Source organism: Abramis brama (genome assembly GCF_963993115.1).
Source record: "Abramis brama genome assembly, chromosome: 25".
Classification (NCBI taxonomy): Eukaryota; Metazoa; Chordata; class Actinopteri; order Cypriniformes; family Leuciscidae; genus Abramis; species Abramis brama.
In genome coordinates, this window is record NC_139987.1 from 12,183,539 (window position 1) to 12,210,439 (window position 26,901).

At 37.1% G+C, this 26,901-nt stretch overlaps 1 protein-coding gene across 6 annotated transcripts in view; it reads right to left on the bottom strand.

The window, feature by feature from the left end:
- cadm2a (cell adhesion molecule 2a) overlaps window positions 1–26,901 on the bottom strand; it is a 467,971-nt gene that overhangs the window by 82,478 nt on the left and 358,592 nt on the right. For 3 of the 6 annotated variants that reach the window (XM_084104983.1, XM_084104981.1, XM_084104982.1), the window contains exon 2: window positions 678–846. In XM_084104983.1, the coding sequence (XP_083961109.1) occupies window positions 678–795 (118 nt within the window). In that variant the 5' untranslated portion in view covers window positions 796–846. Of the gene's footprint in view, window positions 1–677; window positions 847–13,721; window positions 13,749–26,901 lie in introns of all 6 variants that reach the window. The other 3 variants (XM_084104980.1, XM_084104978.1, XM_084104979.1) reach the window with 2 other exon arrangements.

A 26,901-nucleotide genomic window follows, 5' to 3' on the forward strand; every position in this document is an offset into this window, starting at 1 on the left:
GGTTTTACTTATTATTGTTACTGAACTTACGTATTTACCATGTTGTATTTAAGTTTTCACTGAGCTCGTCCGCCATTTTGGATTTAATTTTTTCCCCTCAGTTCTTCCACCTTCTTGGAGTTAGCTTTCCACTAAAATTGTCTAACATCTTGAAGTTATTCATTTGTTTTTTCATTTAGTTTTTTACTGAGCTTATCCATCATGTTGGATTTATGTTTTCTCTGAGCTTGCTCGCCATTTTGGGCTTATTTTTTTCCCTCAGTTCATCAGCCGTCTTGGAGTAAGCTTTTCTCTGAACTTGTCCGCCATCTTGGATTTAATAGACTTAAAATAGTTAGGCCGAAGCAAGGTATCTTACGACTTAGCATATAATTTTAAGGCATCATGGGGCATTCCTGATATAAAGGCGGTTTCAAAAAGAAGTTTAGAGCACACTTTGTGCACCTATGGTGCCTTAAAATGCTTAAAACAGAGCTGACTAGGTTTTGAAACAGAATTCACACAGTTTATACAAGATTTTAGCAATCTCTCATCACAATCTTAGCAGTAGTAAAAGAGCGCAATCCCTTAAAGTTCCTCCATTAAAAATCTCATTCAGTTGAGGTCCCTCGTCCACCCGATAACACCCAAGACAAAGATACGAATCCCTGTGAGTTTAGTGGCAATCACTCACTCACCTTTCTTGTCCCCAAAGAAGAGTGTCTGTTGTGCAGGGTTTGACCACTGGAGGGAGGTGTTGTCATTGTGTTCCACACGGCAGGTCAAGTTGGCTATTCCTCCTTCTGTCACAGTCATGTTCTGGACGAGAGGGAACTGGCCTTGGGCTCCTGGAAGAGAAAGATGAAACTAGGTGAGAGACAGTCACAACCACAGCAACATATGGAGCATTCGAACTTTAGCAGAAGCACTCAACATGAAGCTATGAATAGAAAGAATAAAGAAGAAAAAGCCAAAACACGCAAAGCGCAGCGCTTGGGAAGAGAAAACAGCCCTTTTCACAGAAGTTCTTGTAATATTAATGCCACATAAAAAACTACCAAGCATTACATTTTACTGACGGTTAAAAATAGAGAATGGCGGAAAAAATACAATCCAGTCAGTCAAAGTGACAGATAATGATTATTTGCAGTGCAACTCCTGGCTAAGATGTGTTTTCCTGAAGCCCAGATCATGTGGTTTGGTTTGTGGAAGAGCTGCTCCGGAAAGAAAGAGTGGAAGATCTAAACACTGGTGAAAAGTACAGAAGGCGATGAAAGTTACGTGCATCATTCAACACTAATTGAACATAATCTGAACCAGTCTGAAAAAGACGATGAGAGCAAGCAACTGCTAAACTCTTGCCTTCAGAAACACAAGATCCGTGAAGGAACATTTAGGTCTATTTTTAAAGGCGATCAGATGACAATAAGCAACTTTTGTGATAGGAATTCTTTCTGGAGGTGTTATAGGAAATGAGGACTCTTCAGAAATGAGAATACATTTTTGTTTTAGACAGCAAAGTCGGCACCATCATGTTATGGTGTCGTGGAAGCCCAATGTTTTTTAAAAGCCTCCTTAAATCCATTTCTTATATTACATTTTTTTTTCAGATATTCTTTGCTCTAGAAAGGTAAGTTGAAACTTTGTTGAAAAAAAACTAATAATAAAAAAAATATATACACACACACACACACTTCTGTGTGAGCTGTGCTTGAACCATCAATACACTACTGACAACAGACAATGGACCTTTTTCCCCCTGCAATATTTCACCAAAATGTGAACTAAGAATGTCACTTGAAGAAGTGTAACCTAAATACCTAAAGACAACAGATAAGAGTCACTCGTGAGCCCTTGCTCTCTACGATCTGAGCAGAAGACTGAATAAAGGTTTAGCTCAGTGAGAAATAATTCACAAACTGACATCCATCACGGCACCCCAGGGTTAGACAGGTAATAACAGATCACCTTGTGCGGGGAGGGGACTCATAGGGGAGCTAATGAAAAACTGTACACACACACACATATATAGACAACCCTGGAGAGGACATGATAGATGAATAATCTGTATTTATTTAAAGTGAAGAAGTGATGACTCACAGACCAGAGGTCAACATCTCCAGCACCACCGCTGCCAGACAACAAGACTTCAGGAGAGATGAAAAATGTTAAAATGTGATGTAATAGGTAAAGGAGAAGGACGATGGCAGGATGGAAGAGAAATGCATGTCCTAACCAGTCAAGTTTCGAGAGTGAAGTCATTTTTTAATTCTATCTAAAAGGGAAATGATGAAAATAGCAACAAAACACCCAGAGAAGTCATGGATTAAAATGTAATGATGTGATTTAGCGCATGATTAGGACACGGTGCAGCACAGTTTGGTGGTTGATGAGAGAAATAGAGATCGACGGGTATCTAGTTCGATTCAACTCTGCAAATTTAGCATTCTTTTCTGTTCGCTGCTAATTGCAGCGTGTCACAATTAGCCTGATTTGAGGGCCTGTCCAGATATGGTATATTTTCATAAGAGAACCAGGAGGACAAGAAAGAGTGAGAGACAGAGACAGAGAGAGAGATCTGCTAAGGGCCTCTCCACAGGCTTCCTGACAGAATAGCACATCGGCCAGCTGTGGTGCTTATTTCTTTTCCGTGCCTCTGGCGGTCACATTACACGCGCACACACACACTGAAGAGCTGTTGATTTGGGATTTATTTAATTTCCTCACTTGTTTTAGTGAGACAGAAACACTTGCATATTCCAGTCATGATTACTACTATCACGCTGTAGCTTAACACTGTAATGCTGATGATGCAACTCAAAAATGATTTATTTGCATCAAACTTGAGGTTAATGTATAATAAAATGTGAAAACATGAGCTACGTTTTTTTGACAAATATTTGGCAAAATGGTTTGGCACGTTAACACAGGAGCTAAACACAGTTCAGTTGTGAATTCAGTTCTGTTTCAGTGCAAAATCTGGATTCTGTAAATTAACCGACTCCCTTGAATTCAAAAGAACTCAAATGGGATTTTGAGAGTTTTGTAAAGCATAATCGTGATATTTGATCTATTGGTTGACCAAAATGGATTTTTCAATGCTGATGCCATCAAGAGAGCAAGGTGGCTGATAAAAAAACAAATTATACTCTTATATTATATATATTATACTCTTAAAAATAAAGGTGTCAATAAAGTTTTTTTTGTTTGTAAGTAGAAATTCATTGTATATATATGTACATATGTATATATATATATATATATATATATATATATATATATATATATATATGAAGAGTTCAGATGCAAAAGCCTCTAAGTGCCATCTGAAATTTTCTCCTAGAATGATCATTTTTATAAAGCTTGTATATTTAAGTTAAGTAATTTCACTTAAATGACAATTAATAGGTAATTTGCATGGCCATTTTAGTGAAACTATTGAACTTAAATATATGAGCTTGATAAAAATGATCATTCTAGAAGAAAATTTCAGATGGCACTTAGAGGCTTTTGCATCTGAACTCTTCATATATATATATATATATATATATATATATATATATATATCAAGTGCTGGTGTTCTCAGCACTGTCAAAATAAAAGTCCGGCCAAACAGAAAAGTTTATGATGATATTTTTTCTTTAAAAAGAGCCAAATATTGGCCCATATATGTATAACCAACCACTATTTTGAACACAATGTTAAAATCTGCCATATTTGCTTTTAAGAAAAAAAATCAGGCGATCTATCTATTATAATATAATGAAATATTAGCCAAAATTTTGAATGGCCGTTAGTACAAAATAACTTTATTGGTCCAGATGGTATAGTTGCAGCATGCTAACTAGCCAAAACATGACCCCATGGGTCATCTTGGCTCAGGGCACATATGAGACAGTAGGTCATTTACTACCTGATTAAGACAATCAGGTCCAACAATCCACAGCATAAGAGGAGGAGGGAGAAAGAGTCAGAGAAATGGATCTGTATTTCTCTAGGTAGGCAGGATACATTATTCATCTGTATTTTGCATGAAGCATGGCCTGCCAGCCCCTGTCTCTAGTTCTCTCTCTCTGCTTTCTTGATCTCTGCCATCTTCTCCTGCCTCATTTTCTCATCCCCATCCCTCATCACTCTTCTCTCTATAATCAGGAGAAAGGGTCAAGATCCATGGGAAATCAGTCATGGGAAACTGCTCCAAAACTGTAGGTGCAAATCTGGTTCTATTTTTACACATATGTGGTTGATGACAAACATTTAAGATTAATGAAATGTGTCAACTTAGGAAATCCCAAGAGGGCCCAAAACTGTGTGAATGCAAAAGATGATCACTGAGGTGTCACCATTCAGGAAAAATAATGCTAACTAGGAGCCTGGTAATGATTATTATAAAATAAGAATGTATGGCATCAACATCTCCAGTGTAGCTGCTACTAGCCAATGGGAAGACATGTTTATATAAAAATATATATATAAATTAAATTACATATATAAATAATTAATATGAATTACATAGGCCTATATATTATAGTAAATTCTAATAATAAATTGGAAGACAGGCTCTTCAAAGTCCTTCATGGACAATTCATGCTGTTTCCATCCTACTCGCTCTACACTGGAAATATGTTAAGTTTTGGACAGGTCTACCATTAATGCAAAGAGTATTTTCGAGATGTGCTTCCAGCTATTCAGAAATGTCTCTTATTTAGCATATTTCCTGCTAAGAGCGCTTATGAATAACAAACTGCTGAGAGACACCTAAAACTACCCACAATGCCACAGTCATCAGCACTGAAGCTGAAAACATAATACTTTAAAACATACACTGGAAAAAAAGGTTTCAAAATGGAGTCAATCCACCAAAATATGCTCAGCTGAAGTTAAAAGTTCAACCCTGAGGTAACTCGCAACACAAAACTTGAAGGAAAATTAATAACGAGTAAAGAACGAAGTAAAGCAGTGTTTCTAGCATAAAATGTGCATTGCAGCATTTCAATTCATACAGGAAGTTTCTGAAAAGTGAAAAGGTTCACACTGAACAATGAGCTATTAATGAAGTTTAATTAACTAATTCTGAAGTAGATTTATGAAATCGGATCATTTTAGCCTTTATTTTACCTCTAAACTTCTTTGTTAGGCATTTTTTGGAACAAAAATTAAATTTAGGTCAAAGGATTTAAAACTATTAGATTTGAAATGTACTGTACATGAATAAATTTACTTTTTAATGTACATTCCTGATCTTACTGTAAATAGTAAGCTTCACTCAATACATCACATTGCAGAAGTAAAATGGGTTACAAACAGCAATTGACGTTGACTACTTGTACCTTTTTTTTTTTTAAATGAAACAAAATCGTATAATTTAATTAATTGGTCCAAGCTTCTTTGCTCTGTAGGCTAAAAGGTTATCCAAAGAGGGTCGTTTTTACATCTATCTTCTTGTTCTTTTTGTTTGGTGATACTGCTATTGAGACACTTTGTGTGTGTTGCGATGATTTGATCAAAACCAGCAAGATCATATGTGGACTTAATAGAGCGATGAGGTGAGTTCTTCCGCCTTCCTCTGTGGTCAGTGGCGTCTGATGGAGACGGGTCTCTCCTGGGGTCTGGTCTGTCTAATGAAAGTTGAGCTCTCTCTCTGTATTTATGTCTCCCATCTCCTCTTCTCCTCTGTTTCTCCTTCCTGTGTGTACATCCCTCCCTCTCTCTAAGCTCAACGAGCAAAATATAAAATTAGCTCCAGTCTCTCCTAAACCGTCCTCAATAACTCTCCCACTGAGAGGTAGAAAACAAAGAGAGAAAAGTCTCATGTGACGTAAAGGAACTGACAAATGAAATATTTCCAACATATTAATTATGTGAAATCTTAAAGGAATAGTTCTAAAATGAAAACCCTGCCATTTTTTACTTACCCCTTTAAATATGTGAAAACTCGGTCGAAATCTATTAAAACAATAGACAACACCTCACTTCCTTCAGACATATTATAAAACATAATTTAAGACACACAACTGACATTTAGCAGCTGTTTTTTGCTTTTTTGTTTTTCCCACCCTCACTCTGCTAATGTTTAGAGGCTCTCACAACATTTGAGATGACGCAAAACATGAATCAGTTGCATGAGTGATCTGTCTTGGCTCGAGGCCACGTATCTCTGTAACCTTTCAGTGGAGAACTGTAACAACATGACCTTTAGCAAGTTTGCTCTTGCTCGCTGAGACGCCGAGGCTAGCCTGGAGGTAGTCATGCCCTTGACCTTTAGCCCTGACCACGCTAACAGAAGACAGGCGGCCCACATTTTTCAGCACAAATCAGCCATCATAACACTTTTTGCACATTTAAACATATTTAACCAAGTTGTGCTCTCCACAACTCTCTTTCTGTACAGCATCATGGGTAATGTAGCTTTTCACCACAAATCCTGCTGTTAAACATGATTATCTTAAAAAGAAGTTGAAATTAAGTGAACGGATGGGATGGCGTCAACAAAAGCATATACCATCAATTAACAACCTCGAATTTCACAACAGGTCTGTCATTACATGTTAAAGGGACAATGTGTAGCTTTTTAGGTATTTTATTATCTAAAATCAATATTTTTATTCATAAATATGTCCTCAATGGTGCACAAATACCTCTGCCAATGATCAGACTAATCCTCGTAAACGAAGAGTTTATTATCTTTATATACATGGGACGGGTAGGTCCATGGATGCTTCCATATGTAGTTCCGCCATCTTGAAAAACTATAATAGCAGAGAGGGACAAAAAGTACTAGGCCAACGCGTTTACACAACGCGTTTTCGTTCAGAACCAGCGTCACGTGACTGAAGAAGAAGAAGAAGAAAAGAAGAAGAGCAGTGAGAGGCGCTTGTCACTGCCCCGGCAAGTTTAAACGGCTGCACTGCACGGTCATTCATACATATGCTGAGTCACAGGATAAGGAGTCCTCGTCGTCGAAAAAGTCCAAAATAGACCGTAAAAGGAAACGTGACCGGAGATTACAAAAACAAGGGTTAATGTCGGGATAGCTAATGCAGGAGAAAGCTTTCAAAAGAGACCCTGAAGTTGCCTGCTTTCTTCTCGACAGGTAAGTCAATGTTACAGTCTTAATTACAAGCTTTTTTTTCATTGCTTGGTTGTGTACTTTATTATATAGACAGTAGAACATTTATAGTTAAAAGTTAAACAGGCTCTTTGATGAATAGCAGCTATTGAGTAAAGTAGAGAAGGCGCTAATGATGATGATGATATCTAACAATGCACGAACTTCAAAAAATATAACGAATAAAGAAGGCATTACTACTAATTACCATAGTTCATGTTTTTCACAGTCAGTAATTCATACTGTAACATTCTTTTTTTCGTTGTGTCAAGTTGCAATTTGTTTTAAATAACAAACCTGTTGACCCGAAGGAAAACTCGATTAAGTAGAAGACAACCTGTCATAGCTTTTTGGTACATAAATGCTACCGTAGATGCAACACGCATTTGAAAACGCGAGGCGCTTGAGAGCACAATTCGTTTGAATGCAAAATACAATTTCACCACTAGATGGGAGAAATTCCTATACATTGTCCCTTTAAGAAACTCGCGGTTCTGTGGATTCCTATTGAAATGATTTAAATGTGAAATTTAGCCTAGTAAATGTGACAGCATTTTTACTTTTATCCAACAATTAGTCCAGCCCCTTTTTTTATTTCCGGAACCCAACTGTTGTAGCCTATAAACACTCTTGGAATACTGCTTGACCAATCAGATTTGAAATAATTTCAATATAGGACTGGGTTTGCATAAGAGCGAAAAAACAATTATGCAAATTTTGCTCATGTTCAAGTTATGTAAAATCACCACATGATGTGTTGCTATAATACGATTTTGCCCGCAAAATTTTACTAGTGTGATCGCACCACTGTATGTAGGTGGGATCACTCCAATATGGACAGTTGCTGATGGAGAAAGAACTAATTAGGGCGTTTTGCCCTGGCACATATCCTCCAGTGTGACACAAATAGAGCGTTAAAAATCCTGTCATATATGTGGACCAGCTCTGTCAAGACAGATGGCTGAAAGTTTGGTTTAATCTACCATCTCAACTAGACTCATTCAATCTCATCATTAGCCAGGATTTGAGGACAAACCAAACAGACTAATTCAGATCTGAGGTCTACCAGACAGAGCAAGCCCAAAAAAGCACATCCATTCGAGTATGATGCCAAGTGTACGTTACCAGGTTGCTGTTTGCCAAACATGAAGTGTATAAACAGCTGCCAATTTGGCAAGCCTTGTCAGGTGCTGACAATGCAATCCCAGACCGATGTACCCAAAATTCAACCTCTGCATTTTAAAATGTGCTGACAGTGTTTTACGGAGACAAAACAGCAAGAACTCAATTCAATTAATATATTTATTTGTATAGTGCTTTTCACAATACTGTTTCAAAGCAGCTTTACAGAAAAAGCATGTGTCTACATTACACTTTAGGGTAATCTGTTATCAGAGGTGACTGTGTCTAAGTTATGTATTTCAGAAATGTACATGTACAAACATAGCCACGGGAACATATTTTTTCAGGGGGGTGCTGGGGGCGGGTGCTATGGTAGATCATTTAAACAAAATCCTAATATTAAACAGCCCAAACAAAAAGACACACACAGAAAGCATAATCTTTCAAAGCGAAAACACAAGACGCCAAACGCGGGCAGTGGAACGGGGGAAAAATGGTCTCGAGGCGCGTTTCCGTTGACTTTTCGTTGAACTTATTTTACCTTGAGTGCTGCGTTGCTGTGTCATGCGCGAGACGCGAGCGCAACAGTTAAACACGCCTTGTGCGTTCACACTGAAAAACATCGGAAAAGTAGCAGAGGGGAATGAACCCAATGATGAGGGCAAAAACACGTTTTGTGTGAACAGCACCTAATGCCAAAGAATGCTTTTATCAAGACATCTATATTTATTTTTTTCACATGCATTAAATGAGTGTTAAATCAGTTCTGAGATGCTGGTCCTCAGCCAGTGTCACGTCACTCACTCCATGCGAGATCGGCTTTTGCCTTATGATATTCATTTCTTTTAAAGTCATAAAACCATATTCGACAACATATAAAAATGAAATAATCGTTAAATCGAGTAATTTCAAAAAGGTAGAAGGTGTTCTTAAAAAACATGTTGAAAAACAAAAAGTTATTTAGAGTCATGTCATCTTAAAATTCCAATGTAATGAAACAGCTGTCGTCAGGGGGTGCTGCAGCATGTTCCCGCGGCCATGTGTACAAAGCTAACATCATTCATTGGCATTTGGAAATGCATGAAAGCAAGTTAAGGAGACTTCTGTGGTTACAGCTACACTCAGTGAGTTAAGGTAAGATTAATACATTGAGTTCTAATCGCTGTGGGTGGGGTCTCACTGCTTCCTCCCAGTGGGCATCAGTAAGGGCACTGGTGAAAATGGAGGTGCTAATCTTTGATATTCTTTTCATTCAGCACTCAGAGTCTTTCCCTAGGGCTGAGAATAATGTTTGAGGAGTTAATTAGAGCTGTGGGACTCTCTAGTACTGAGCAGAAGAGGATGAAAGACACAGATTACAAATTAATAGTGCGACCTAGCTGATTTCAATACACCCTGACTGCTTTAAACCGGATTACTGCTCTTAAAAATGCCCTCATGTCTGTTTATTTTGTCATTTTGGGTAGTGTTGTGCCTGTCCCTGTCATGATTATCCACCAGTATGGCCTTCTGTTAGGTAAATCTGCAAATGTCGCTGTCTAAGACACATTTTGGGGATTGTAAAGGATTTCTTTCAATGAAGGGCAGTCTTAAACTGCTTAGTGTGTCATGCTCACCTACAGAACATTAATTGCCTTTGTCGAATCTTAGACTTTCTTGGAAAAATGTAGGTCACAGTCCTGTAGTGTGACCTACAGTATCCTATAATGGCCATCCAAATGAAGAACCAATCAACAACCAGGAGCACTGCCATTTACACAGTCTGCCTGAGGTCAAATTGTATGTGACAAGCAACAATCGCAATGGACAGAAAAAAATTACAAAAAAATTATACTTTGATGAGATTTGACAAGGAACAAACTTTAAATACACTACTGTTCTGACTTGTGAGTGAAAGTCTCTAATGCTCACCAAGGCTGCATTTATTTGGTCAAAAATACAGCAAGAAAGTAATACTGTGAAATATTATTGCAATTTAAAGTAAATTTACTTTATTTGAATATATTTTAAAATAGTAGTTTATTCCTGTGATCAAAGCTGAATTTTCAGCAGCCATTACTCCAGTCTTCAGTGTCACATGATCCTTCAGAGATCATCTGATTCTGTGTTAAAAAAACAAAACATTTCTTGTTATTATTATTGTCGATGTTAAAAACATTGTGCTGTTTTTTTACTCTTTTTAAAAAAATAAATAAATCTTTTGTACCATTATAAATGTCACTTTTACCAAATTAATGAGATGTTGATTAATTAAAAAATAAAAGTAAAACAAAAAACAAAAAACTTATTTTTGGACATTTTGATCCTACAGCCAAAAACATTTTTCAAAATTCAGAGGGCATTTAGAATAATATTCTCACAATAAGGCCAAGAACACGCACTAAGAAAGTTTTTCGTTTTTATGTTGACCTTACAGATTAATTTCTTATTTCTTTGCCATGGGCGCCAAAAAACTGGCACCAGTTTTTCCGAATACTTCCTCCGTCTGGAAGCCAAACAGAGAAAATGTTGCTGCATTGGGATGGTTTAACACAGAGACACAGTATGCACATTTTTGAGTAAACCATATACAAATAGCTTTGTTATAGTTATTTCTGCATATTAAGCTGGGAACAGAAAAAGTATTTAACTTATTAAATTACACACATCACCTTAAACCAGTCATAGCACTAATTGCAAAGTGTCTAATGAGCTGGCTGTGCACATCATGTGAATCAAAGCAATTAAACAGAAAAGAGACAAAGCGGATGAAAAGTTTTGAAGACGCACTGCAATTTCTGATTTAGGGAAATCTAATCAATTAGCAAACAACAAATGAACTGGCCTCAGTGGTTCCACTTTCATTTGCACAATTAGACCAGTGTGCAGCTGCTCTTGCCATTGTAAACAAACACCCCAATCACAGTTTTTTAATTGTAGCAAGTTGTTTTTCTCTCTCTTTTTAATGCTGTAATTTACTGCGACAAAAGGGAACAGGAGCGATGCCTATGAAATTGTCGTCGACAAAAACAACTCTGTTACTTGCCGAGCACAAACACACACATACAAGTACCAAGACGAGGCTGTGCACGGAGCAGGGAAGGGTCCCACTGTAGGCAGATGGCATGCAGGTAAAATTGCCATCTGAGGTGAGTGTGTGAATAGTACATAGTCTCGTGCATTATTCATGAGGAGAGCAGGTGGTTTAGAGGAGTCAGTCGCTGATAGCGTCTCACTCATTCTGTACACATAGGCCTCATTTCATCTACCTGACTCCAAATATTTGCAGTGACAGTTTTTCTTCCTCAAAAAAAAGAAAAAAAGAGTCAGACCTTTGGGAGAGCTAACAAATGTCACATTCAGATCAATTGCACAGGCAAGATTTTCATTTTTGCACAGTGTTGGGAGAGAAAGTAACTAAACACGGCAAAGCTGTTCTGAAACAGTCTAGATTTCTCATAACAAGCTACTTTTTACAAATAGTGGTGTAGTATTACACATAAATACATTGGTGTAACATTTTTATTGTTCCTACAGCTTTTTAACTGTCAAATGCTGCTTTTGCAACAATGAATACTTGGTAATCGGCTGGCTAAAGTGGAGTTGAATGTGTTTTTTTAATATGATTGATTGTGCGTTTAAGTATTTGTTTGTGGGAAATAAAGGAAATCTCACTTCTCTGTGTCTTACCAAGTCTTACATAACCTCTGTGAACTTCCCCTTATAAATATTTCACTGCCTCTCTCTGAACCACTTATGTGAAAGTATCTTTTAAATTTAATGTCTAACTACGTGGCAAACGGCAACCGTGAAATTATACAGCCGCATCTGAAGGACACACTGTCACAATAAAGCGAAACGAATACAGCCGTAAACCACAGGGTCAGGTTAATGCTCAGCATACAGTAAACATCTAAGATAAAATGCCTTGTATTTTGACACAAGCACAGGCAGTGGAGATCAATTCTTAAAATGGCATGCATTGTTGATTGTTTCTTCAATGAAAAATCTTTCCTAGACATGCATGCTGCTTTAAAGCTTAAACTTTTTGGCATCAGCTAGATCTATTAAATGTAGTTAATATCAAATTTACAATAATTGATTATGCTTAAAAACAAAAATTATTATTCTTTTTTTTATATATAAGAATAGGCTAGTCTGCAGTCTCGCAGGACTCGCAGTGTGAGAGGGAATATTGTATCTGCTGAAAGCGGGAGAAAGAAATTATTTGCGGGACTATCGAAAAATATTAGCTACAGTACACTGTAAAAAAAATATATATAATCGATAAGTCCTGACAACGTATGTTTTACATTACTATACCGCTAAGGTATATAATAAGGTAAGCAATTTTCAAATTATTGAGTTAAGTTATAATTAAGTTATACAAGATTCAACTCATTTCTTTTAAGTCAGTTTAATATAACTTAAGTTTAAATGTAGCCAAGTTGGTTGTACTTAAAAATTTAAGGCAGCAACTTCTTTTACAGTGTAAATAACTTAAAAGTTATAATATAAAAGTTAAAAAATGAGTTTGATTTGAAGAGGAATATCGGAAGGCCAAGCCCTGACTGGACGAAGGGAGGAGCTGGGGATGGAGGAGGGTAATTAGCTCCTGAGAAACGCGATATAGCTGCTGATAATACTGAATGGACCTTATAGAGATGCTGTGATAGGCGTTGTATTCCTAGATAGATGTGAATCAGATGAGAGTCAGCTAATGCAAGCTTGGTTGACGTGACCTGCCAATACTAATGCTATGCTTGATTTATGCAAGTTAATAACAAGTTAATATTGAGTAACTTCCATTTTAGACACAATATTGCCATTTCCTTCGTTATTGCTCCGCCAAACAAAGTCACAACAGAACCGCATCTCTGAGTAACAAATGAATGAATGAGCGATTCAATGACTCACTCATATATGAATGAAGAAACTGAATGGTTCTCTTTTGTTCACTTTTGAACAAATAGGTTGAATGAGTGATTAATTGACTCGCTTGCATGAATGAATCAGTGTTGTGAATGAATTATTCAGTGACACTCTCATAAAGACAGTCACTTATCGCCACCTACTGGTGTAACGACATAACCTGCAGAGAGAGAGAGTCACTGAAAAACACAGACTGCCAGTCTGTCTGGAACAAACACAGACAAACCGAGTGATATAAACAGTGATATTGTCATATTATGTTTTAGAGTCATTTCACACAAAGGTTAGCCATGCTACAAGTCACTACATGCGACTAAGCTCTGTGGAGCATTGAAGTTCAGAAACTTTCTTGTTAGTTGGAAAAGATGACAAGGAAGAAAGGATGGCAAGTAAAGCAAAGGGAGAGAAGGAATAGTTTGAGGAGGGCTAGGGTAGAGAGGGGTAGTAAATAGCAAAAATAATGGCCGTGCGGAAAGGAACAGGATGATGGTACTGCCGGCCTGGCTCATAGCAGTGATAAGGCAGCTATCTCAGCTCAGCTTATTTAGAATGGTGTCTCCCCATTTATTAAACAGCAGGGAAGATGGAGGATCCAACTCACCTCTCACTTTGTTTTTCGTTGCCGCCACTGGTATCGCAGAGCGTGATGGGGAGGGGAAGGATGGAGGGAAGGAAGAAAGGAAGACAGGGAAGGACAGACAGGTTCAGAGGGAGAGAAAGAGAAGGACAGGAGGAGAAAACATTCAGTTAGAACAGGCCAGTTTCAAGAGGGTGAAAAATGTTTCAAACTAGCATACTAATCTTCCAGTTGTGAAAAATCTCATTCGTATCTGTCTGATTCACAACAATGAGCCACTTGAACTGGATGCTTGTCATTTGCAAACACTATCCACTACAGACTACTAAGGTTCAAGATACACTGCCGACAACATTCAGCTGCACAGACATGCCAATGTTTTTATACCAAGCATACACAGCTCACCTAATAAACCACAGAATTGTCTTTGATAACAAGTGTTGTTGCGTAAGAGCAAATTTACAACTTCCTGTTACACTCATATGTGCCACTCTCTCCTAGCATACATTTACAGCACTTTCCACCAGTAAGGTCCAAAAGGTCAGATTACATATTATATGCGAAAAAAATAAAACTTTGCTTTCATTAAATGAACAAACCCTAACCCTAACCTAACCCTAACCCTAACTCTAACCCTAACCCTAACCTAACCTAACCTAACCTAACCTAACCTAACCTAACCTAACCCTAACCCTAACCCTAACCCAAATAAACAAATAAAAATAGAATGGGCTAGATAATGTGGGGCCAATTGTTGTTTTATAGTTCTAAACATATTTTCCACAAATCAATGAAAAATATTTAATTAAAATTATTTATATTTGTTGTTGATCATTCATTTTTTCTTACAATAACTGAATTTCAAAACTACCTGTCTAAAAATATTTTAATTCACTTCTTCGTCTCTTTACTTCTCAACATGTAGAAAATGATGATATACTTCTTGTGTAACAATTTAAATGATCGTTTTATGAACAAAATTATATTACATAGCATACATATAATTCTTAATAAATCCATAAAATGCAGCCTTTTGTCAATCTTTCAAATAAAATAAAACAAAACAAAATGAATCATAATAAAACAATTAATTATTTGGTATACGTATTACAATATAGCATTTATTGTAAAGGAGGGAATCATGCAATACAAAATAAATAGCATTGCATACAAAGCTAAATATAATGGTATTTTGTAATTGCAATTACTGTAGTTAAGCTAAATATTAGTATTTTTGTAATTGCAATTAGTTAGTAATTTAAATTTTCAATTAAATTCAACAGATTATGTCAAAATGATGACACTGCTGTATGATTTTAATGGTTAGATAAAGTCTAGAATGTCAAGACCTCTGAGGTAGGACAGGCTAAAACATCAATTTTAAAGGCAGATGCAGACAAATATTTATCTAACATATGTAATTTTTCTAACCACACACACACAAAATGATAGTGTGCATGTAACACATATATTGTGCTTTTTTTTTTCATGGAACACAAAGTGTGCAGTATTGGTGGAAAACCTGCTTTTGTAAAACTAAGATTGACAGCGCTATGAGCACAAGAAAGGTGTTGGATTGTTTTGCGGAATCTGTGTGGGTCTGTCTCAGACGAGTAGAGCCACAATCCTCTGTTATGTTATTGCTTGGTGAATGGCTATTGATCAGACCAAAGAGCTCTCTGCAACAGACTCCCAATTAGCCAGACACAACAAGCTGTCCGTGCCCGCTGAATGACTGAACAAACAAACCAGCCTAATTCAGCCCATCTTCTGACATGTTTGTGCACCAAAAGCATCCACTCAAACAAAGCTATCCATTTACCATTAAGGCTGAGTGCTTATAATGCACAATTATTGTATACAACAACACTATAACACGACACAATACTATAGACTGAAGCTGGAAAATGGCTCCTAAAATGTTTAAATAACACTTTCGGCTGAAAACACGGGCACAGTGACAAAAGCACCTGGCACCGTGGCGCATTTCTATACATTCAATACGTGTTTCTACGAGTTTGACAGACAGTCTGGTGGGGTTAGGGGTCTTTCTGGTAATTGTTGCAATCAGAAGGGAAGTGAGCACTCTTTGAAATTCGATTAGCATAGTTCAAAGACAGGCAGATGATGAGACTTGAACCCAAGTGTGTGCTAAAAGTCTAAGAGGAAATAAATCAGAAGGAAAGAAAACTTCACAAATCTTTCAGCTTCACCCTCTGAGCAGAATCCAGAAGTGGTGAAATTCACCTCACAGTGAACTGTGAATCATTTGTTAGTGCTCTGAAGGCATAAATACATCAATTGGTTCTACTTGCTTACTAAAACTAGAAAAAAAAAGACAAATAGACAGAAAAATAATATTTCACCTTAAACTCTGGTCCCAGGAATCAAATTTATCTTAAAGTCTGACCTAGTGTCAATAAACATCCAATGCAATGCGACCTGAACTACTGTTTAATCGCCTTGTATCATCACAATCTCAGGGCAATTCATAATTATTTTACACTTTAGAGAATTGGTGGCTAATTCATATGAATTTGAATGATCATGCAGGGGGTGGACCTTCATGCTAATCTTTTTCTAAAAATCTAATCGTACAAATTCACACAAAATCACCACATCGTAAAATGGTTACATGTTCTCATGAGATTGGGTTGCTTGTACACATTCATGAACAAAATCAAGATTTGGTTAGTTTTTGGTCTTAAGTTGGAAATATACAACCCAAATTGTCATTACAACTAAAAGTGGCTAGAAAATGAAGAAGTGGCCTCAGTGTGGAGACTTCCTCTTTAAACCCATCGTTTCAGGCCAGAAATTGTGACAAAGTTTTGACTGACAGCGACTAAGCAGCATCCTCCAGGGATGCATTACCCAAGTCTGGTTGTGTAGGAGGGAAAATAGGAAGGAGTGGAAAGAGAGGAAAAGGGGCCACCAGTCTCCTTCAGCCAAAAAGGTGACAAAAATCCCAGTATGCCATTTTGAGAATTCTGGCCATCAGTTAATAATTCAACACACCTGCATTATTGATGCTGGGAAAAGCTCAGATCAAGAGGGCCGAGATCTTCGAAACAATGCTTGACAACTTGTGGTTGAACAAATATCTGCCATGCACGATACACACTACACCAAACACACAACAACATCCACACACTTAAGCCACATTTTAAAGAAATCACACACCATTGGTGGACCACAGAACGGAACTCATTCCTTAGACGACGTTCCAGAACATTCCTGCAGAGGCATTTTTTTGCTGATGTGAGATCAGTTTTTGAAGTGACTTCATAAATGTATAACGTAAATGGTAGGTGGATCCTGTTGTAGAACAAGAAAATCCATGTCCAGGCACTCGCATAGTTAGACAGGTAAAAAGCCTTTATTGTAAGTCAGGGCTACATCTTAAAATCCCACAACGTCAGGGTCTGTTTGGGCTGATAAGCAATAGTGTTTTTTAAGATGTAGCCCTGTCTTACAGTAAAGGCTGTTCTACAACAGGATCCACTTACCATTTTTAATTTTTTATATTTTGTTCCCCTTCTGGAGCACCCATAGTTTTGTTTATGAGCACCAGATGCGCCCTTGGTTGAGATATTTTCTTTGATTATGATATAGCAGTATAACATGTTTAGTTCAATCCCAGAATGCACTGCTAAAAACTAAGTGGGGATACATATTTGTGTCCTATATCTTTTGTATGCTTATTCGATTATGTGTGTTGTTGTTATTAACTAAAATTAAAAATGTTAAAAATAGGTTTCTCAAACACACTCTCCACTTGCTATTGGTTGGCTAAATAGATAGCCCCACCCCAAACTCAAGGCATTGGTTGAGCTACAGTTATGTTCCCATGATTACATGTTTTTTTCTGGAATTGTTTTTCTACAAATGCTTTCCAATAGAGTTTGATGTTAGCATGTTGCTAAGCTAATACATAATGCCCTATAGTGTTAGTTGAGCATTATTTATATACTGTTATAGTATTTATTCATATCTATGGGCTACTGGGTGATGCAATCTCTCTTTCTCTTTAATTCTATGACTTATGACTATACATCAATTTCGATCCAGCATCTTTTTCTCCTTTGGGCCCTTTAAATATTTAAAGCGAGATCCTTTACCAACATCATGCCACATGCGGTGCAAATCGCAAGCAGAAGTCAGCGCTCTGCACCTTTCAATTGCTTGAGCGGTGGCAGCGTGGCAATAGCTCCTGATTGCTAATACCCTGTTTGTGCTGTTTCAGAATGGTAATTTGGCAATTTAGCATAGCCGCAAGCACTCGCCGCGCTATAGCGCCCCGGTGAGAGGGAGAAATAAATAGCATAAAATCAAATGAAATAACATGAAATAAAATCAGGAAGAGCCAGCATTTAGGGCTCATTACTTCTCCACTCCTGCAGAGGTTTCTGGTGAACCTAAATGAGGCTAAATAAAATCAGCATCCCTTACACACACACACACACACACACACACACACGCACACACACACGCACACACACACACACACACTCTCTCTCTCTCTCAGGGGCGTAATTTGTGTGGGGGTTGGGGGGGAGATAACCCCCCCAATATTTAAATCTATGCATTACAACCCCCCCAATATTTATACCATGATCACATGAAAAATATGCAGACCCAAACTTCAACCCCCCCCAATGTTCAAACCAAATCTACGCCCTTGCTCTCTCTCTCTCTCTCTCTCTCTCCCTCTCTCTCTCTCTCTCGTTAAAGATCCACTGTTCTTCCTAGAGTGAGAATATGAGCTGCTATCACAGTTACAAGACTACTGGTACAGACGTAGGCCTAAGTGACATCAGACAATACAACTCACAAGATCAGGATGCATACACTTGTTCAGGATTTTTATTTATTTATTTTTTTCCCAAACAAAGAAAATATAAAAAAACTATATTTTTTATCATTTTAAAATGTAAAAAACTGGGAGCATCGGCTTCAACTAGGGGAGTTTTAACCCCAAATAATATCCCTCTTCCTCTAATCACCTTGAATAAAACTAAAATAAATATATTTTTTATGTAAAAATGTCTCTCTCTCTGTAGGCTATATCGGCATAATCTCTCTATAATCTGCAACATTAATTCTAAAATTACAACAAATTAAAAAATAGAATTTAAATTATGGATAAATCAGGACAAAAAGGTGTTTAGGAAAGTACTGTGATGTTTTTTTGTTGCCATTTACTTTTTTAGGAGAAAAAAAAGTTCAATGAATGATGTATAAATAATGTTTATTAATGTTACTGGATGAACATTTGTTCAAAACATTGAGAAAACCTTGAAGAGAGAACCAGAATGATAACCAAAGTCCTGAGAATGTTCCCTGTTAGTAGGTTATCATCATACAGTACTGTAAGACAGAAAGAAACTATATAAAAAAGAAAAATGACAATGTATATGCTTTATATTCTAAATATTGATATGCTACAGTGATAAAGAAGCATTTGATCTGACGGATTCTCTTTCATTCACTCTCTCTCACACACAAATCTGATTTCCTTTGGTTATATTCTGTTTGTAGTTGCATCTTCAGTACCATTCTCTTTCTTTTATCCTTCTCTCTCTCTCTCTCACACACTTACTCTTTCCATATTTCATGCTCATAATCAAAAGAGAGCAGTGCCTGACACACACAGTGTGATTTGGATCCAGGTTAATCCCAGTCACACACTTGAGCTATTATAAATGTCACACGAGGGCTTCTCGAGAATTGCAGGGCTTTCATTTAACCTTGTGTTTAAACGCACATAAATGACACGCTTACCAAAATATGATCTTGTTTGAATGAAAAAGTCATTTTTATTCCCAGATAAAATTACTGGAACCAGTGAGTTACATCATGCTAACAAATATTTCTTTAAGAAATATATTTAATGATTCCCATTAGGACTTACATTAGCCAGAAACTGCTCTGCTAGTGAAATACAGCAAAACCTTTTAAATCTATTTCCTGCTTTCAGCCAAAAAACATTGAAATTTACAGGCAGCAGCCAACTGTTTAAAGGGCAGAAGTAAAAACATTAATTTCTAATAATACATAGGGTCAACCGCACCAAAAAAACAAACAAAAAAACTTACACAAACTCCTCAACATTCCTAATTAGTTTTTATTGCGTTCTTGAAAACAACTTCAAGAATTGTGGAATTAAAATTATGTTGTTTCATTGATGTTAGCAATAGATCACCCAAAAACACAATATATGAAAAATGTCTCATTCAATAGAAGTCATTCTTCAAAATATGTTCCGCAGAAGAAGAGCGTCACCCAGGTTTGAATAATATGAAGACAAAACCTTCATTTTTGGCTGAACTATCCCTTTAATGGCTGTTAATATCCTTTTCAGAGTGACTGTTTGTAAAGGAAAACCTGATAGGAGGTATCGAATGAAATTATTAATACAATAGGCCAGCTGAATTATAAATGATTTCCTGGAAAATGCTTCTGGCACTTTGATTCAGTTATATTGCAATATCTTTGCGGTAGGTGCCATTGGTTAAACAACGGATGTGTTATGCATAATTCCATTCAAAAACGAACATATTTTGCCACATGGAGCAGCAATTAACATAATTGGACACAAATAAAACTAATTGGATGTGAGCAGGTTGATTCTGTAACAAACACCCCCCACAGCTAACCCATATTCTGGCACCATCCCTGCTTTCCGCCCACCTGGGACGGCTGATTTACCGGTACGGCAACAGAATTCCTCAAATATTCTCATCTTTTCATCAAATCTTTATCAAGTTCATACATTTAAATTCAGTACATGTGACCTCTTGGAATTTATAACCCCCTACAAGTAATGAATTCAAAGAATATACACACACATTCTGAGTCAGTTGCTGTGATAAGAGAGCAATATTAATCACTACAACCTAGCTGAGGTTTCATGTACATATTGCTCACGGGCAAAAAAATAAATAAAAAACCCACTATAAACGCAGAATCTTGTGAAACCTTAATGCACGGTTTGGCATTTTGACATCTGCATAGCACAACAAAACTCATCCTGTCAGCATCTTTTCACTCGGTTACATGTAAAAGGAAGTCTGTGCCTTAAATCTATCCTTTGACCTCAAGTTTGGATCATGATTTTCATTGGTATGTTAGCTTTCACAGGCCTAAATGATAGGTAAACACCCAATATCTGAAGTTTAAAATTAGATCAAGCGCAATCACATCAATTGGACTGGAAATTATTTCATCTGGGTATTTTCATGTTCCCCTCGCTACTAACCCATGAGTCATTGCTTGATAGGCAAACGGTGACCATCTTCATGCAAATGGGCTAATAAATCTAATCACGCCCACTTAAACGAGCTTTTTCCGAGTCCTCTTTATTACATCCCGTCGATTCTACCTTGTTGTCTCACATTACAAAGAGGCACTGTTGTGTTTGTTTTTCATTTAATCGTGAATATTTGATTTACCCTCCTTAAAGTGATTACGCTGGAATTCTTCGGCACCAACCTGCTCATCATTTAAATAAACAAAAAGGCCCAGCTGAGCAGTAAACGCAATCACCTCCGCACACAATACGTGACTGTGGGCGCTACTATGCAAATAATTTCCTGGATGAACGAGAAAAGTTTACTTTGACCCTACAAATAAATTCTATTCAAAACCAGAGACTTGATTTGAGGCCAATAGACTTCACTAACCGTCAAAAGGCCAACTAAGAGCGAATGTGGCTTAATGGTTGACTTTTTAAGTGAGAGCACCTCTAGTCTCTCGGATTTGAGCGGTATGCTGGGAAAGGTCACGTCTGCAAAGTATGAGTATTAAAACCTTTCTGACTTTTTCCTCCAATCAGTCTAAATCAAGAAGGTAAAGAATATGTTAGATTCATCTCAGTGGTAGTCGCTTGACTCGAGTCCTCCCTCTGTATACAGAAAGTATTTCCTGTCCATTTCTATTTTTAACAATTTAGTGATAAAAAAAAAAAAGGAAGCAAATGTTCTTTCAAATGCATTACTATAAGAAACAAGAAGTGAAATAGATCTGATTTGTCTCATAAACAAATGATCACATAGGGACCTTCCTCTTTGTGATACAGTCACTTAAACCAAAGTCACACTTTCAAATGTGTGATCTCTTTTATCCGTGTGTAAATATTGAACTTTAACTAACTAACTAAACTAATGTGCATGGCTTAAAAAAAGATTTCCTGTTTTTTCCCCACTGGCCCCACAACAAAATAGGACATTTTTATATTGTATATACACACACACAACAAATTATTTTTTATTTTTTTCATACTACCGTTCAATACGTTTGAGGTCAGTAGGATTTATAAACATATTTAAAATGTATTATATTCCTTTTATGTCAAAGCTGAATTTTCAGCATCATTATTCCATTTCCTATTATTATCAACGTTGAAAACAGTTATGTTAAAGTCTTATTGTCACGTTTGAATACTTTAATGCATTCTTGCTGAATAAAAGTATTTCTTAAATACTACTACTACTACTACTACTAATAATAATAATGTTATGTATATATTTCTTTTCTTTCCAAAATTAAATTCTTTAAAAATTCTAAAACAATTCTAACAATGTAAGCAGAAAAATTGCAAATGACTAGATATAGTAAAATATATTGCAATAAATTCATTGAGAACAAGTAAATATATGAAGCTAAATTATAAAAGAGAATATTTTTGACTCAACAAATGACCAATACAATACACACTCGCACCATTTTACCAAACATTCTAGTCAATATGCAACAATTCAGCCCGAGGTCACAATGTACAAATGCCTCAATCATTCACACATTCTGCCACATTTCTCTTAAAAGAGTGAAAAGGATAGAACTTTGATCTTTAAATATTCCACCCGTCTCCCCAGGCCTTGTTTCACACAGCGGTTCAGTGAAACCCGGGACCCCCTGGCCTACAGCGACTGGAGCAGTCGGCAGCTCTATAAAACACTGACACTTTGGACATTAAAAAAAATCTCTTATGTGCTGGTGTTACATTTTCCAATTTCCAGTAAGCTGAAGGATATAGAAATCATGAATCTTTCAAACGAGTGGAGTCAAACAGGTACTGCTAAGAATGACAGACAGCTGGGGCATGCCCATTACTCAACCACATATATTTTTTCCCACACATTTCGCTCTGTTTCTTCAAATGAATAGTTCTTGTGATCTTGTGAATGATGGATGGAAGGATGGATGGACGGATGGATGGGGGATGGATGGGGGATGGATGGGGGATGGGGGGGGGGGGGGGGGGCATATGCAGCGGCTCGTTGTCTATAAAATATAATTTTTCTGCACATCAAGGATGGGAGATATCCACAGACACAATCAGTGTAATAAAATAAGAAGAACTGAAAATAAAAAGTCATTAATTGCTCAAAGAGGGGCTCATTCAGGCTGAATCAGAACAAACCTGTTCAAAAAAAGAGATATTTATTGTAGCTATATTATATTATTTCAAATTATTATATTGTATTAGAATTTCAATTAACAAATTATATATATTTAACAATGAATTAACAATATATATATATATATTTTTAATCTCTTAAAACATTTTTTTTATCCAAATATATACAAAATTAAAAATTATTTATTATATGTATTAACATATATTATACAATATTTTTGTATAATATTTTCAGTATTTTTGTAAATATCAGAATATATATTCTGATATTTTGAACAGGTTATAAAAGACATGAGGATAAATAAAAAACAGATTTTTCGTGCACTAAAAAATAACTATCCCTTTTAAAAATTTTCTATAAATATTGAAAAAATACAAGTTGGTTCATAGTGAATGCCAGTAATAGAAAAGATGAAGTGTGGTGTATTCATCTCTTTGTATCTAAAGAGGAAGGAAAGACAGAATGAAAACACAGACCATACAGAGCAAATGTCAGACTGTCAATATTTCATAACAAGACCTGGCCTCTCATTTTCAGGCTACTTTTATTTCTTTTCACTGTGTCACTTTGTGGAAACTCGCTAACAAAGACTTCTGAGCGCAGTTTTGAAGTTTGACGACTCCTGAGGGAAGGCTCTTCATCAATGACCGGTGAAATCGATGCCGATAGAGCAGCCGTGCGACTGTGTGTCGGCTTTTCTGTAATGAGGATAACGTGAAGCCCTCAAAGGGAAAGACAGAGACGGAGAGAGAAAGAGGGTAGATGGTCCGGTGTTTTCTAAGAAAGTGTCTTTTATATGACACTTATAAGGAAAAAAATACCTCTGCCTTTTACCTTCCATATTATTTACCATAATAAATTGCGGTTTGTCAGAGGAAGGATGAAGGGGAAGTTCATCCGCCCTCATCCACCCCAAGGCCTGCTTGTATAACTCGTCCATATTTCCCCTTCCACTCCGTCTATTATTCATTTCCCACACAGAAGCGCAGGCCCTCGTTCACGGCACGCGATCCACACACAGAATTCATAAATACATAAGGGGCCACTTGATAAAGCAATTTAGTGTGCGTCTGACAGCATAAAGACACCTGGGATTTGTGCATGAGGATGAAATCGAGGTCAGCAGAAACATCTTTCCAGTCATACTGTAACCACACGCAGCGTCGCTGCGAAAACGGACCCCTCGGATTGTGCATTATTCAGGACATCCTCAGTCTTTTACGGTACAACATTAATCACAGCAGAGCAGTGTTTTCAGGCCAGTCTGTGTGTGGTTACTTGCCAAACACTTCCTGAATGATCAGGCTGATCACACATCGTGATGTTTGGATTGTTTTTTAACATTGTTAGGTCAGTAATTCCCACACTTCAATGTGTGCTATTTCACAGGTTTGATGACTTTTTTTTATTCTTCTAAACGGCATAAAATAGCAACAGGCCTGGTAAAAACCTGCTACAGCGGGTGGGCTGGAAATGCTGTCGTACTGTTTTCGTGTAAGGGTGGGTGTCTGCAGGCAGCGCTGGGGGACTTTTAATATTTTAAAGCAGATGAGACTCGGTCTAACACTTGCTTCACTCTTTTTATCCTGCAGTTTTAGTTACTGTAGTCTATGGGGCACTGCTGTTTCGCTGACATCTGATATTGCTTTCAACTATGGCTGGAACAGCAGTACTGAGTCAGGCAGTCCAGTGAGGCTTCACTTCATGGCTAACACTTGTATTATTGGAATAAAAGACTTCAATAGCTTAAAGTAATATTCAATTGTTATTGCACACTGTGTGCTGGAGAAACATATTGCACCTTTGTGAAATCTAATATTTGATTATATCAGACTTAAGAAGAAGCTGAGCATCCCATTATAACACAAGTCATTATAAAGGAGCTCATTAACTGTATTGCTTTTAACTCATTAACAACAACTTCATGTTATTGGTTTGAGTGTTATTACCGATCTGACATTTACGGACAAGTATTAATGATTTAAATTTGTAGCCAAAAGTTCACTGCTACAAATCAGCCCTTCAATATTCTTCAGCACGAACACACAGTGACCTTTTTGCTGACGTTAAAGGACACTTTGTTTATCAGTTTACCGTTTCGTTTTCTTTTCCAGATGAGCTCTGCCCTCTTCAACTCACATACTCTCAAGAAACAGTTTTCCATTCACTGACTGGATATTTATTGCTATGAGATGTGACACATCCTCCGCCATTATGTTTGCCTTCGTCCATTGCTATATTCTCATCTAATCGTTGGTTTATTGTGGCAGAAAATTACAACCCAGACTTATGAAAAATATGCACCTGTGTCAACATTTTTGCAAATTGATACAGTAATATGTTGCCTCTTGCACGTTTGTGTGGCACTAAAAAGCATGTTCAAATTTCTCCAAAACAGATAAACGTGACTGTGCCAACATTTTGTTATGTTAGTTCATGTGCATATCTCAGTAATTCAGAAATGAAATGTCTGATGAGTGGCACTAAAAGGTGAATGTGAATAAAAGGTCGCGTTTGAAAACAATGTGCCCAACCTTAATCACAACCGATAGTGTTAACAAAAGAAACCGTGAGAAAAAAAAAATATATATATTTGCTGAAGAAAACATGCTATTTTACCTTGTTTCTACAAGATTACTATTTCAGAAAATGTTAAAATGCATTTCTGTCATGACAACTCTCGGAGTGATTGGCGTGGTAATGGGTATGACAGTGTTGTATGTTGTATGTTTACAGCTTTGTGTCTTGGAGAAGTGCATGACTAGCCTGGGTTTCCCCATGCTGCCTCGAGCCCAGCGCGATTTTATTCACGCTGCTAGGCAGCCTGGATACCATGAACCAGATTTTTCCTTCAAAAAGGGAACCAATCACAGAACGGGGAGGGAGCAGCAAGACGATGACGACGTCTATGCGTCACACCGAAGCAGTTTGTTTATATCTATGGATCCAACATGGCATCAGACGCGAAGTTGCCTTACGATGCAGCCTTAGATAGTGTTCTAAGTAGTTTAGAACGCAAGTTTATTTCGTCTTCTTCCTCGTCGGATTTCTGCCGCTCTACATACGTCATCTGGTATAATTGAAACGATTGGCTATGAGCTACGTACAGGCGCATTTGATAGACATTTGTAGCACCCAATAAACGTCTCTGGGCATTCGTAAACCACGCCTCAAATACGAGAAAATGAACATGTGGTTCCCAGACCACGTCTCAATGAGACGAGGTCTGACGTTAGCCAGGCTAGTGCATGACAGTATTACTTTACAAATCATCCACTATGCTAAAAGTGTTTTAAGGTGATAACATAATATTGTGCAAAGAACTGCGTGAAAATGCATTAATCAATAATCACCCCCTTTAATCATAATTTGTGTGAAAAAGAATACAAGTTTTGGCTGTTTTACAGTCTCTAGTGTACATTTCGGTTGGAAACTGCTGTGAATAGTATGCAGCCTATTGTATGTATAGGAAGGTATTTGGAGTTTTGCTACAATTTTGGTAGAACCTGGCCTGGATAATTAGCCACTAATATCTGGGGAAAGAGGCTATGCGATCGGTTAACATTTACCGGTAAAACGCACCGTGTTATCAGATGTATACGTGAGTTGAAAAATCTGTTCTGAGCAACTAAAGCAGAAAGTAAACTAAAGCTGCAATGAGTAAAATAATTAATATAGGGAATAAAATGTGTCTCCTGCATTGAGTCCAAACAGAAGCCAAAGCCGTAACAATGATGGATGGCTGCCTGCACCCTTGGCATTTCACATCAGCATAAAGCTCC